This window comes from Populus euphratica, unplaced genomic scaffold (genome assembly GCF_000495115.2).
Source record: "Populus euphratica unplaced genomic scaffold, PopEup_1.0 scaffold259.1, whole genome shotgun sequence".
NCBI lineage: Eukaryota > Viridiplantae > Streptophyta > Magnoliopsida > Malpighiales > Salicaceae > Populus > Populus euphratica.
The window spans coordinates 102,729-118,829 of NW_011500143.1; the positions used below are offsets into that span (position 1 = coordinate 102,729).

The 16,101-nt window shown below is 30.2% G+C and overlaps 1 protein-coding gene across 2 annotated transcripts; it reads left to right on the forward strand.

Moving 5' to 3' along the window:
• The first annotated feature begins 704 nt into the window (after positions 1–704).
• Positions 705–10,017, forward strand: LOC105110690 (L-aminoadipate-semialdehyde dehydrogenase-phosphopantetheinyl transferase-like). Of its 2 annotated transcripts, XM_011005793.1 has the most exons (7): positions 705–847; positions 948–1,123; positions 2,222–2,292; positions 2,436–2,537; positions 2,674–2,829; positions 8,952–9,041; positions 9,556–10,017. In XM_011005793.1, exons 1-7 carry the CDS (start codon positions 753–755, stop codon positions 9,679–9,681), a joined length of 816 nt encoding a protein of 271 aa, XP_011004095.1. In that variant the 5' UTR covers positions 705–752; the 3' UTR covers positions 9,682–10,017. The 2 variants fall into 2 exon arrangements, with proteins under 2 accessions (XP_011004095.1, XP_011004097.1); XM_011005795.1 differs by lacking the exon at positions 2,222–2,292 and having other exon boundaries at positions 2,440–2,537.
• The last annotated feature ends 6,084 nt before the right edge of the window (positions 10,018–16,101 follow it).

Consider the following 16,101-nt stretch of genomic DNA (forward strand, 5'->3'; position numbering starts at 1 on the left):
TTATTCTGCCAAAACTTTAAATTTACTATACTTTTTTTTTTTAAACTAAGTATTGCTCCACTTTTCCCTACTAGCGGGGATTGTATAGTGTGTTCCAGGAGAGAAGTACAGTGTGTTACAGGAGAGAACCTAACAGCCCAAATCCAAAACAACCAATAATTGCCTTAGTTTTGATATAACAACAAAAGGGCTTTGGTTTGGATTTTTATTGATTTAGATTATGATATTGTGATTTAATTATATTTTTAAATTTTTTTAATTTTTTTAGTTTTTAAATTTTGCAATGTGTGATGTCAAAAATAAATTTTAAAAAATAAAAATATATATATATATTTCTTTATGAATTTCCAAACAAAAATTACTTTACAAAACCTCTACCACATCTTCAAAATGAAACTTATATTATTAATAAAAAAATAACAAAACATTATTCTTTGTTATGCTAGCAGTATCAAGCTTCCTCGTTCCAACAACTTTAAAAGATATTAAAGGAATACTTGAGAGTATGATAAAAATTAATTTTTAAAGTGTTTTTGCTTGAAAAAGTATAATTTTTTTGAAAAAATATTATTTTTGAGATCATTATATCAAGATAATTTAAAAATATAAAAAAATATTTTTTTAAAAATAAATTTTAATAAAATAACATTTCAATCTTAATACAAATAGGATATAAAGACATGTTATTACTCAAATTTTGAATCTCGAAAAAAAAAAAAAAAACTGATGGTATAGCACACAAAGCCAGGCGCATGTTTTCTTTTATGCAAAAGACGCGTGGCTTTCAAAGGAATTTCTCTGTTTCTCCCTCCTTTCCCCTACTTCCCTTACAGCTTCCATCTCCAATGTTAGAGTTGTCACGTATTTTATTGTCTTTTTCATTCTCCTAGATACATTTGGACTGAATGATTGCTTATGTTCTTTTTTTTTTTTTTTTTTGGTTTTAGGGAAAGCCATGTTTGGTTTGTTTTACCTGATGAATTCAAGAGTGTGTTTCTTTTGGATCAATATATGGAACTTCTATCTCCATGTGAGAAAGAAAATGTTTTGACTATGCGTGGAGACCAGCTCCAGAAAAGAGCCTTGCTTGCTCGTACTTTCGTTCGCACTACTATTGCAAGATGTAAGTTTTTGTAAGCTATTCCTGTTTTAGTTCAACTTTTACATATTTGATCAATACCCTTTTCTTTACTGCTTCAAAGTTTTGATTTTTCATTAACGTTATGTTAATGAATGTGTAAATGGGCTCTGAATTTGGATTTAGTTCTGATTTCGATAGGTGTTTGATGAAATGAATCTTTCAAATTTGGATTGGTTTGCCCGTGACTGTCGTTTCCACATAGCAAACATTAATGCATCCTTTTCTGGTTGCTCCTGTAGACTGCAGAAAATCTGTCACCATATGAATTGTACTTACAAAACCTTGCTCGCTGCAGCATTTTAGCATTTTGTTTAGTGTGCATCTTAAAAGCAGGTGTACTTTGGCTAATTGTAGTATTACTAGTTGAGTACTCAATGAATTAATTATAGTAGTAATTGAACAGATATATTTGGCTTGCAGTTTAGGTTTTTGATTCTGCAGAGAGGCAATCTAATCAGATCTGGTTTGAAAAGAAAATAGATAACCAGTTGAAGAAATGGAATGAACTGTTCTTTATGCATCTCATAAATGTTGTGAATGGTAATCTGAAGGAGCCTAATGAGTCAAACTAGAACAAACGAAAACATCTCATTACTAGGCGCAACCATCTCAAAATCTGTCACTGCTATAGTGTCTGTAGCATCTGTGCTCCAAGATGCCATTAGTCAAGGCATTTTAGGGTAAACAAATTGAAGCTTTTCTAAGAGTTTTAAATTTGTGTTATGTTAATTCAGACCCATATCAGTTGATAATAAGGTTGCATGATCTATGATAAATCCTGCTATAATTCAGGAGAAAGATTGTATGTGCAGTACATGTAATATCTTAGAATGTTAGGTTGGACCATACAATTTTCTGGGGAAAAAAGAGAGAGATTAGTGAGATCATGCTCTCAATTCACAATGAAGTAGTTTATTTATCATTTTTTACTAAACTTGGAGAAAGGGATGAGATGTTTTGTAGGATGGGTGGGAATTCTGAAACCTGAATTACACATTCCACAGTGCTTGTTTTGCACCATGCATTGGATGGAAGAAAGATCATGTAGACTTTTATTTTAATCATGTTTGTTATTACTAGATCAGATAAACAATCATGTTGTTGATCCAAGATCTTTGAAGTTCAAGAAGAACGTTCATGGAAAGCCTGAGGTTGGTTTTTCTTTTGTTAATTCAGATGGGAATACTACTATTTTCTTTCTTAATATTTCTTGTGGAACATGTTTGTGTAAAGATATTTTTTTTGAAGCTCATTTTTATTTTTTAAACTGCTTGTATGGCTTTTCATGGTCTAGCTAGCGTGGGAAAGTGATGATGGCCAGTGCCCTTCTCCATTACATTTCAATATCTCACATACATCATCTTTGATAGCTTGTGGAGTGACACTGAATTCGCCAGTATGTACTCTGATTATTTTTATTCTCCTGAGTATATTTTCAGATAATGATGCCTCAGGTTGCCTTGGATGCCTCCATTAAAGTTTCAGCTGGTTTGTAATAAATTGACTAGGCCTGTTTTAATTTGTAATTCTAGATTGGTATTGACGTAGAAGAGAAGCAAAGAAAAATTAAAAACAATGTCTTAGCTCTTGCACGGCGGTATTTCTCTCTATATGAAGTGGAACACTTAAGTGCGATTTCTGACTCTGAAGTTAACCGCCAGGAATTTGTAAAATTATGGATTCTCAAGGTGAGCTTGATGCTATTTTATTGTAAAATTGCATGCTAGTTTATTTGTAAAGCTACACGCTTCTTGGCATATTCAATTCTTTTTTTTTTTTTGGTAAAATGCAAGAATAAAGTCTTGTATTGTACATTTTCATGCGAAATTATTATCAATCAGCCTAATTGCTTAAATTGAATTTTTCAAGATGCATGAGATATTTTACTCATCCTTTTAGTCGATTTATGCGTGATCCTTTGTAGAACTTTATTACTGTTTTTATTTTGTGTCTTCCTTGCTTCTGTATTTAGTAGTAAAATCTGTGAAGTTAGCTAGTATCAATTGGTGCTGCCTAAGGCAACAAAGTGAGCATCAATTCGATGCCACTTGCTACACCAATTGATGCTCTTATTTTTACAAGACAAAGGCATGGATGCTTGTCTATAAATAAACAATACATCCAAGCCTTAATTACAACACAAGAAGAGAATAAAAAGAGAGTAAGAGAGGAAAAGTTGTCCTACAAAATTGTGAGGTATTTGTGAGAGAGTAAGTGAGGTGTTTTCTCCTAGTAATAAAAAGATTTTAGTTGTTCTCCTATTAGAAGAGAGAGGTTGTAATTTCCACATTACTTAGAAAAATTCTTCTATACTTGCTCGTAGATATAGCCAAATTGGGTGAACCACATAAATTCTTGTGTGTCTTATTTCTCATTTTATCCTATCCCTTGCCATTTTTTTTTTGTTGGGTTTGCATGTCAATATCCTAACAATGATATCAGAGCTTTTTGGTTGGTGTTGTTAACACATAAAAGTTATTTGTGTATACAATTACTATTCAAATCTATGGCACTATTCATCCATACAATATTGTTCATAGACGTTACTATTGACGTATATCAAAAGTCAGTGTGGTGATTAAATACAGTTTAGAAAGTTCTATTTAAGAAGATTAGGTTTTAAGCGGGACCGTTTGTGACCCCTCTAATCTTTTCTATAAACTTAGTGAAGTATTATTCACACGATACTATTTCTATATACGTTATAAATCTGTAAAACGGTGATAGCTGAATAGATCTCGGTGAATAAAATGACAGCAAAGTACGAGATTGAAAGGTTCAAGGAGAGCAATTTTTTAATATGAAAAATGAGAATCAAGACAATCTTAAGGAAAGATAATTGCTTGGCAGCAATTGAGGATCGACCAGCGGAGATCATTGATAATGCAAAATGGAATGAGATGGATGACAATGCTATTGCTAACATACATTTAGCATTAGCTAATAAGTGTGGCGGAGAAGAAAACAACTAAGAAGATATGAGATACTCTGACAAAGCTATATGAGTCCAAGTCTTTGCATAATAAAATTTTCTTAAAGTAGAGACTTTATACCCTTCGAATGACAGAAACCATGTCAATAACTAATCACATCAACACAATAAGAACTTTATTTTCACAACTCACTACATTGGGTCAACAAATAGAGGAAAATGAACATGCAGAGCTTCTACTTCACAGTCTTCTTGATTCGTATGATCATCTCGCAATCAACTTGACAAATAATATCCTCTCAAACTATTTAGTCTTCGATGATGTTGTAGCTGCTATCTTGGAATAAGGAAATAAACGCAAAAATAAAGAAGACAAAAACAGTTTAAACCAAGCAGGGACATTATTGATGTCAAAAGGAAGATCAACGGAGCATAGCTCCATTGGGAGTCAAAGGTAGGGGAGGTCCAAATCAAGAAGTAAGAAGAATGTTATAACTGTGGCAGAAAAGGGCACTACAAAAAGGATTATTGGTTTAAAAAGGTTATAGAGAATACTGCAAAGTTATCAAAATCTCAAGGATGTGTTACAAATACCTCAGAAAATAGAGATGTTTTATATAGTGAAGCAGCGATAATCTCTACAGATAGAGAAGAGCTCACTAAGGTCTAGCTAATGGATTCAGGAACAATATAACATATGACTTCTAATCGAGATTGGTTCTATTCATATGAACATATCTTTGGAGGCATAGTGTTTATGGGTGATAATCATGCTTTAGAGATTGTTAACATTGGTACCATCAAATTGAAGATGTATAATAACTTAATTTGTACTATTTCAAGAGTGCGACATGTGAAAGACTTAAAGAAAAATCTTTTATCCGTAGGACAATTTGATAGTTTTGGTTGTAAGATTCAAACAAATAATGGAATCATGAAAATTGTCAAAGGAGCGATGATGGTTTTAAATGCAAGAAAGACAATTGCAAACATGTTTATATTAATGGGAGAAACAGATTATGGGGTAGAAGCCTTAATTGCATCAACTAGTTTTGTAGAAGAGAAGACGATGATGTGGCATAAAAAACTAGGCCACATGTCAGAGAAAGGTTTGAAAATTCTCTCTAATCAAAAGTTAATCCTTGGGCTTAGAAAGGTTACTTTACCTTTTTGTGAGAACTTTGTTACAAGTAAACAACTTAGGTTAAAGTTGACACATCAACAACTAGGAGCAAATACATCTTAGATCTGATTCACTCTAATGTTTGGCAAGCACTGGTTGTATCATTGGGAGGAGCAAGATACTTTGTATCATTTATAGATGACATTTTCAGGAGATGTTGGGTATATCCAATAAGAAGAAAGGCAGATGTGCTTGTAGTCTTTAAAACCTTCAAAGCACGGGTATAACTTGAATTTGAAAAGAAGATCAAGTTTTTGAGGATTGACAATGGAGGAGAATATACTAGTGATGAATTTGATAACTTCTGTCAACATGAAGATATCAAAAGGCAGTTCACAACAACATATACTCTAAAACAAAATGGAGTGGCAAAGTGGATGAATAAAACTCTATTGGAAAGAAAAAGAGCAATGTTGAAGGCTACAGGTCTAGGAAAGCCATTCTAGACAGAAGCAGTCAATATCGCCTATTATGTGATAAATCGATCTCCATTAACTGCGATTGAGTTGAAGACACCGATGAAGATGTGGACTAGAAAACCAGCTAATTATTCTTGATTGCATATATTTGAAAGTCCTGTGTATATGATAGACAATAATACTCAAGAAGTCAGCAAGCTGGATTCAAAATCCAGAAAATATATATTATTAGGATATGTTGATGGAGTGAAAGGGTATCGTTTGTGGGATCCATGGCCCATAAGGTAGTTATTAGCAGAGATGTAATATTTGCAGAAGATAAAATACAAATGAAAGAATATAATATCATTTTAAAGGAGACTACAACAATTCAGATGGAAAATACTCATAATTATACTTCTTCTGAAGCTGCACCAGAGCATGAAGAACAAGAACAAATAGAGTCTGAAACTCTTAAAGTTCAACGATCAACTCGTGAAAGAACACCGGTTTGACACTCAAAATATGTTACTAAGAGCAACATTGCATGCTGTCTTCTAACAGAGGATGGAGAGCCATCGACTATCCATGAGACTATTAAAAGCACAAATATATGAGTGGACAATAGTGCAAGAGGAGATTGAAGCTCTACACAAGAATAACACTTGGGATCTTGTTCCGATACTATAAGGAAGAAAGACCATTGACAACAAATGGGTTTACAAGATATAACATGATGGCAATGATTAAGTGGAGCGGTATTGTGCAAGATTGGTGGTGAAATGATATGCTTAGAAAGAAGGAATAGACTTCAATGAGATACTTTTCTCGGTAGTATGACTTACTACAATTAGAGTAGTCTTGATAATGTATTTTATATTTGATATTCACTTAGAGTAGTTAAATGTAAAAATTGCATTTCTTCATGGAGAACTTAAAGAAAAAATTTATCTGCTCTAACTAGAGGGCTTTGCTAAAACAGGTAAGGAGAACTTGGTTTGTAGGTTGAACAAATCTCTATACAGTCTTAAACAGGCGCTGAGGTATTGGTACAAGAGATTTGATTCCTTCATAATCAGACTTGGATACAACAGACTCAGTTCAGACCATTGTACGTATTACAAGAGGTTTAAAAAAGATAATGATTTCATCATTTTGTTGTTGTACGTGGATGACATGTTGGTAATAGGCCCCAACAAAGATCGAGTCCAATAATTAAAGGTATAATTGGCTAGAGAGTTTGACATAAAGGACTTAGGACCGACAAACAAGATTTTAGGGATGCAAATTCACCGAGACAGAAGTAAGAGGAAAATTTGGTTTTCTTAGAAGAATTATTTGAAGAAAATCTTGTGACGCTTCAACATGCAAGATTGTAAACCAATTTCCAACCTACTTCTTATTAACTTCAAATTATCTTCAAGTATGTCTCCTAGCAATGAAGTAGAGATGATAGAGATGTCTCGAGTATTATATGCATCAGTAGTGGGAAGTTTAATGTTTGCCATGATATGTACAAGACTAGACATTGTAAAAATAGTGGGAGCAGTTAGTCGATACATCGTAAATCCTGATAAAGAGCATTGAAATACTATTAAGAGGATCTTGAGATACATCAAGGGTACCTCAGATGCTGCATTATGTTATGGAGGATCATAATTTACTATTAGAGGTTATGTTGACTCAAGTTTTGCTGGTGACCTTGAGAAAAGAAAATTAATTCAAGCTATGTGTTTATAATTGTAGGAGGAGCTGTGAGCTGAGTCTCTAAACTTCAGACTGTTATAGCTTTATTCATAACAGAAGCTGAGTACATGGCAGCTACACAAGCATGTAAAGAAGCAATATAGATGAAGAAACTTATGGAGGAGCTCGGGCACAAATAAGAGAAGATTCTTTTGTTTTGTGATAATCAGAGTACTTTGTATATTGCAAGGAATCTAGCATTTCATTCAAGAACAAAACACATAGATGTCCAATATTACTTTGTTCGCAAAGTAGTGAAAGATGAAAGTGTAGATTTTCAGAAGATTCATACAAAGAAAAACCTAACAGATGCTTTGACCAAACCAGTCAACATTGGCAAGTATATATAGTACAGATCCTCTTATGGTCTAACTGAAACGTATGCAGCATGAAGATGACGAGTATAAAAAAGAATAGAAGAATCATAAATGATCAAGTGTGAATACTTAATTAAATCATCGAAGTCTTGAAGTGGAGAATGTGAAGCTAGCTGGCACCGTAAGTCAATAAAGTTGGCATCAATTCGGTGCCGCTTGTAACACCAATTGGTGCTCTTGTCTTTTGCAAGATAAAGGCATGAATGCTTGCCTAATTACAACACAAGAAAAGAAGAAGAGGAGAGTAAAAGAGGAAAAGTTATCTTATAAAATTGTGAGATATTTGTAAGAGAGTAAATAAGATGTTTTCTCCTACTAATAAAGATATTTTAGTTATTCTTTTATTAGAAGAGAGAGGTTGTAATCCCTACATTTCTTAGTATAATCTTTTTATACTTGTCCGTGAACGTAGCCAAATTAGATGAACTACTTAAATTCTTATGTATTCCATTTTTCATTTTATCATATCCTTTTTTATTTTGTCGAGTTTGCATGTCAATATCCTAACAAAATCTACCTCCATATCATTTTATTAGGACCAAATATATTAAGTTTCATGTCCAACATATTTTCTTTTATCAATAAGTTCTCATTTCACTTGTAGATATACAGTCAAAGAAATATGGAAGTTATTTCTTCCATGCTCCTGTTCAGTTAGACAAACATTTTTCCAACCAGGTAGCCTATATAAGTTTCAAATGCATTTAACAAAAGGGTGTAAAAGTTGATTAAACAGTTAGATAATAGAATTCACTCCTGTCTTTTTTTTCTTCCTCTTGATGAATGCACTCCTGTCATGTTTCTAGATGGGCCTATAGTTAGTTACAAGTTACATCTATCCTACAGTTGCATTCATGTTATTGAATATCAAATAGACTTGTCAGTTGTAACCATAGAAATATGCATGTATATGAATCACTCCCATATGTAACAACTTGATTTTCCTTGTAAAAAACTTAAATCTTATTTAAGATCTCACATAAAAAGTAAAAAAATAGGAAGAAAAAATGAAGATACAAACGAATTCAAGGCTTGATCGAGTTTAGCATGCATTTTGTTTCAAGTTATGTTCAATTCGAAAGCTTTAGATGCTGCCAAGAAAACAATTTGTCATGGAAAGTTACATGCCGGATATATTTTCCTCAAACCTGTCATTGATAGATCTTATTTGTAGGAGGCATATGTGAAAGCTTTGGGAAGAGGCTTCGCTGCTGCACCTTTCAAGACTTTCACAATCCGCATGAAGGATGCTACCAATTCTGGGGTATGTCCTAAATCTTCGAGTTTCTTTGAGAAAGCACCGATGAAAATTAGAAATGTGTGCAAAGAGATTAAAATAATTTGAAGTGTGTGATCAATAGCCCTATGTCCACGGTAACACATTGCTGGACCGTATACTGCCTAAGCACATAGCCAATGTTAAGGAAATAAACTATTCTATCAAGTTTGGTAAGTTCATGGCTGTGCTTTGGGCTTTGGGCAACAAATAAAGAAAGGTCACCTTGAAAGTGATACTCGAGTTGTCCTATGTATAGCACAGGAAGCCTTTTCTTTTTCTCCTGCAAGCTGCTTTAGTTGGATACTGTATAGTCACATTTAAAATGGTGGTTCTTCACGGTTTATGCAAACAATAACCTTGGATGATCCACTCTTTTTTGTCTCCTAGTATTCTGATTTTCTACTGTGTATCTTCCTGACTTTCTTTTTTTACTTGTTTAGTATCAGTAATCATATTAAGCAAGCTGTTGATTAACGATTCATTCAAATTCTGCAACCAGGCATCTGAAGTAGTTGTGGAATCTTCTGACCACCCTGCGAGTCTCACAAACAACTTTTTGAACTGGCCAGTTCCCATTATGCCGCCGTATGCGTGGAAAAGGATAAAACAAGTGATGTTGCGATGAGGGTTCCAATGAGATTGACTGTAAGGAAAAACCATTCCATTTGTTGAAGATTTATGCATTTCTGGAACTGATGCAGTTGTACCTATTGGAGGCTTGATCAAACAAGTGTGATTGTATAATTCCATTTTGTTTTCTTGTTATTTATGTGGAATTGCAATGCCATATTGTGGCATTGCGTAATTAGAAAGCAAAATTCCCGATTCTTCTGTCATTGCCTTTTTTCCCGTATCTAGTTACAAGACATTTTGTGCTGACGTGATTTGATTTGTACGCTAATTCTGTTCTTGATTACCCTTCTTATACAGTACTAAAATGCGTAGACGTGTGTTTGGTGAAGCAACCTTTAGATTGTGATTCTCGTGACAGAACATGGAAAAGAGGTTACTGCAGTCTTGCAACGACTTTGACGGTCGCTGGGTTTTAGTCAATTTGCAATGTTCAATGTCCTTCTGGCCACCCGTTTTAGGCCGGTGAAGAGGAAAGGGTAGAAGAATGATAAACAATAATATACATAGAGACGCTGATATATTTTGGTCTTCATCGGAGGCAAAAAAAAAGAAAAAAAAAAGAGGTGGTGACTGGGGCCGTTTTGTTGAGGGAGAATGAGAGGGAAATAAAGCGGTTTATTCCTGTAGGTTTGGACGGGCAGAAACTATTATATTATTATTTTATTCAGGAAATGGTGTTTGTGTTGAAAAGATATAATTGTAATTTTTTTTTTAACTATAATGGCACTATAAAGGTGAGAAAATTGTGATTTTCAAGTTTTTTTTTTAAAAAAACAACTCTTTCTTATATATTTTTTTCTTTTTATACTTGATATTTTTTTTTATTTTTTACACATGGCCAATTTATCACCACTTTTCTTCTTATCTTTATTTTTTTAGTTTTTTTTCTTTACACTTCTTTCTAAAAAAAATATTAATTTATGTTCTTTACATTTTGAAAATTTATCACTTTACACCTAACCTATTTATATTATTTTTTTGTTCTTATCTTTGTAATTTGATTTTTAATTTTTTTCTTTACTCTTTTTTTTTTTTGAAAAACTATTATACAAAGATTAAAGAAATAATATTTTACAATAGCAATTGCAACATTGTAATGTTCTTTAAAAATTAGTTTGAAATCTAAGATGTTTTTATTAATGCATATGATCTTTAGTATATTTTATTATATGTAAATATTGATTTTTTGATTTATGGTTATATTTTTTATTCAATGTAAAAAAATATGTTAATAACACCTACACATTAACTTTTTTGTATGAAAAAAAAATTATTCAACTTGTAGTGAGGTGAGTTGAATAGACATGTTAACACTTTGTTTTTTTTTTTTTGCATGTACTGGCACAAATAGTTCTCGATATATTTAATTTAAATGCATGCGTAAGCTTTGTTTTATAATTAGAATTAAAAAAACACATTTGAAAAGCTTATATTTTTTTTTCAAAAATAATTATCCAACCTGTGATGAAACATAAGTCAAATATCTAGTACATAAACTAAAAAGAAATGATGTTTTGTTGTAAAAATAACATAATTAATTTTGCCAATTTTCTTACTGTGAAAAAAATTGTATTTTTCAGTTTTTTTATATAGAAAACAAGTTCTTCTTTTATTTTTTTTCTCTTTATACTTTGCATTTTAATCATTTTTACACATGGCCAATTTATCATCATTTTTCTTCTTATCTTCATTTTTTTTAGTTTTTCCTTTTCTTTTCTTTGCACTTTTTTTTGAAAAAATATTAATTTTTATTTTTTATACTTTGAATATTTATCACTCTACACTTTGTCTATTTATACTATTCTGTTTGCTCTTATCTTTATTCTTTTGTAATTTGTTTTTTACTTTTTTTCTTTACTCTTTGTTTTTGAAAACTTATTATACAAAGATTAAAAAAATTGTTTTTTTACTCAAGCAATTGCAACATTGTTATGTTTTTCTATTATGTTAAAAATTAGTTTGAGATTTTATATTTTGATTAACATATATGATCTTTATCATATTTTATTATATATAAATATTGACTTTTTGAATTTTCACTTGATGTTAGAAAAAAATTTATTCAACCTACAACAAGGCAAGTATAATAAATGCATTAACACTTTGGTTTTTATTTTATTTTATTTATGAGCATAAATCTTGATATATTTAATTAATTCATGTATAAGCTTTTTGGTTTATAATTAGAATTAGAACAAACACACATTTAAAAAGTTTGCATATTTATTTTTTATACTAAAAAAATTATCTGACCAAAAAGGAAGTATATGAGAAATAACTTGTATCTTTCTATGTCTAAAAAACAAATCTGGTAATTAATGGTAAGTAAATGGAAATAGTGATAATTACTTTTTTTCAAAAAAAAGCACAAAGTAATTTTTTTAAGAATATAATAATTATAATTACTTAGTTATATTCCATTTCAAATTAAATTTGGATTTTATAAGAGGTACGCATTTTATTTTATTAATTATGTTATCTCAAATGCAGTATTGATTTTTAACATAAACTCATCAAATATAAACTCACACTTATTAATTTTGTAAAACACCTTTAATAGCACTAAAATATTTAGCTTTTAAATTTTATTATGTGTTTTTTTTAGTTTTGTTGGTCAGATTTTGATACTATAGAACAATTAAGTTATATGTTTTTAATTTTTTTCTTTTTAACAAAAAAAAATTACAATTAAAAATTTAATCATGATTGAAGACAAATAGCAATATAAAGTATTGGGATACTTAGATTTTTTTTTTTTTTGTTCTTATTCGTGTATCTTTATATTCTTTTAAAGGGTGGGATTAGTCCCGTTCAAGGTTCATGGCTGGCCCTCCCAACAAGTGTGTTTCTAGATCATCAAACTTGTGTTCTAACCCTTGCGCGCAGGTAGTGGTGGAGCAAGAAAACAAATAAAAAGGGTCAAATTAAAAAAATAATTATAAAATAACTAAAATTTTAGTTATTTTACTACTAAAATTATAGCTATTATTAAGGGAGGGGCTGAAAAAAACATTTACTTGCAGGGGCTGGGGCTCTTGTCATCCCCCTACCTCCATCACTATTTATAAGGATATAACGATATCATAGCGCTACATCAACACTTTATTGATAAGATACTTAGATCTTGATTCTTTAAGTAAAGGCTATCTATTATGTTTTCCACGCAGCATGGAAGGAAACGGAATTTTAAAAAGATAGGAAAAAGAAAACGTACTGGAAATTAAAAAAAGTAAGGAAATAAAACTCGTAAAGGAAAGCAAGAAAATAATGAAGATAAATTGAATAAAAAATTGCATATATAGGGCTGATAATTGTTTACAGTAGTTGTATAGTCCTATTTATATTTTTATAAGATATTAAAATCCCATGTTATCTTTTAAATATAATCCTATATGTAGAGCCTATCACTATAGATAAATAGACTACAAAATGAATTAAATATATATAAATTTTACTCTAGCTACAGCATTCTCCTTTTCTAATAAACATTTGAATTATGTTACACTAACTAGTTATTAAAGATTCTTGTTCTAAATATGTTTGAATGCCTTAGACGATAACTCAAACGTTTCTTCATGATCAATCACTTGGTCTAAGTTAATTACATAGACTCCTTTCTTGTGGTTGATCATTTTCTCCTAATCGAGTAATGTCTCCTTATTTCTGATTAATCATGAATTTTTTGGTTGATTATACTAGTTATGATTAATTTTAATTTAGTTTTGCATTAATGATAGTAAATAATAATTATAAGTTTTTTTTTTTTTTTTTGTGTGTGTGCAACCAAGTTCATATATTTTTTTGACTTCAGATTTTGTTTAGTTCATATGTAATTTAAAATAATATTGGTTTTCAAAAAATTAAATGATATTTATTTTGAATAATAAACAATGTAAAATTTAGGCTATCGCTTTGTTCATTTAAAAATAGAATGATAGTATTGAGCTAATGTTGTTATTAAAGTTAGTATTGATCAGTTAATGTTATTAAATCAGATGTATCATTAATCATATCATGACAAATTTATCATTTAATTATTTTTTCTTTGTTTCTAATAATTGAAGATTATTATATGTAATAATGTAAATAAAATTCATATAACTTCAACACAAAAAATTACTAATATTTTAATAATTGAAAAAATTCTTGGTTAATTTAGAAATTTAAAATTAAATTAATTTTAGAAAATAATATATTATGTACCATGTTTATGTTTAATTAAGGAAGACTAGATGATCCATAAAACTTGTTTAGGTATTCAACACAGTAAATCTTATTTTTGTACATGAATAGCGTGTAACAAAAATAAAATAGCGTTTGTTAAATTAAAAGACACTAAAATTTAACAAAATAAAGTTGTAAGAAAAAATTATAAAATTTGAAATTTGGATTAATCAATAATTGGTGATTAAAGATCTATAAAATTAAATAAATAATTGAATAAATAGTTTACTCCAGTTGATTAAGAGTTAAATAGAAAAATATAAAAAAATATAAAAAATATTAAAATATAAATGAAAATATAAGGAATAAATGAATTAGAAAATCTAGAATCTCAAAAGAGATGCTATTTATAAATGACTAGAGATTGGTCTGCGCTATACCATATGATTATATTTTTTTTGTGTAAAAAATAATGTTTAGGTGATGTAAATGTGTTTTAGATTGTGACTAGTTGTCAAGCTTCCAAACTTGATTTTGTTGTCTTAACTTGAAACATTAAGTCTTTCAATGATTTTTTTGTTTATAAAAACTATATTTATTAAAGGCAACCCTTATATAAAACTTATTTTAATTATTAAAGAATGACTTAAAAGGTAGTGCTAGCACATAAAAATTAGAAGTAGGAAGAATTCTCTTTTCAGAATAAGATTAAAGACATATTTTTTCAATTAATAACTCACTGACAACTAAGTCAATAAAAAACGATACATAATGATGCAAAATTAAATCTCTAAGTCCTTCAAAATCACTGTGAAGTATTATTAAAAACTATATCAATCGTTGTTGCTCTCTACAAGTAATATGCATCAAATGCCTTTAATTATATAAGAGTCAATTGATCCTAAAAATATGTCATAACAGAATAAAACTCATGAATACTCATGTTTTTCTAGTAAAGAGCTCGTATATTATTCTATAATTTATATTATTTTGTAAACTTTGACTACGTGAATAACCTTTACAGATGATCCTAAATCTCTTTGATCGTCTCATACTTTGCCAACTGTGTACTTATATAATAATTAACGGAATTATTAATCCAAGTAATAATATTTGCATTGTTTATTTCCTAGACATCTATTAAAGCAACATAACCTTTATTAGTATTCTTAGGTATTATAGAAGTTTCACTAATATATTCCCATATCTTTTTATCCTTAAAAGAATTTCTCATTACATAACTTTTGTATGAATAATTCTTTCTATGCAACCTCACACTCACAGACTGAAGCAAATCATCACTTTTAGTAGCCATAATCAATAAATAAAGAAAACTAGAATGCAAAAGAAAAGAAAACGAAATACTAGATTGCAAAAACTAAACAAATATCTTCTCAAAATTGAATTCGTAAAAGCTGTGTTTGAGATCAAACCTCATTCTATGAAACTATGCTTCGCTACCATGTTAAACAATCCAAAGAAATAAAGAGAAATACAAAAGACTAGAGAAAAAGGCTAGAGTTTCATTGATATCGCATGATGTGATCACAATAATATAAATGAATAAGTTTAATCTAAATACAAAAAGATTATATATAGGCTAAACTAAAAAGAAAATAAATATATTATTCTACTCTTAATAAATAACCCTATATTTTTTTAATATCCATCACATATGTACTCTCTTTTCTTAGGTTAAAAATTAACTTGAAACCTGAAATGCAACATACAACGAGCATAAAAATAGTGATATCATAATACTTGCCACACCTAAATATCGCGACGACTAAACGAACGGTGAAGTTTGCTGGCTGGGATGGATGCTAAGGGCGATCTCTGGGTTAGGTTCTGACAAGGAAGAGAAACACAGGGGAGGGGTCGCAGGGGGACTTTGGCCGCAACGAGGAAGATCAGGGTGTGTGACCAAGTTGATATGGATGAAGGAGCTCGTGAACAGTCTAAAAAAAAAATCTGGAGCTTGCAGCTCCCTTCTTGAAAATAGATTTATGTTTTCTGTTAATGCCTTCCCTCTAGTTTTTCGTTTTGTAATGTCTCCTCTAGGTTTCTTGCAAGGGCCTCTTTTTTCTTTTCTTTTCTTTTTTCCTTTTTTTTTTGGTATGAAGTAGGATTTGTATTTTAAAAAACTGATTATTTTTTTTTAAATTTGAATTTGATTAATAATTAAATTTGCAAGAAAAGAATAATTATTATCTTGATAATAAAAAAATAGTAAAAATGCATTGTAATA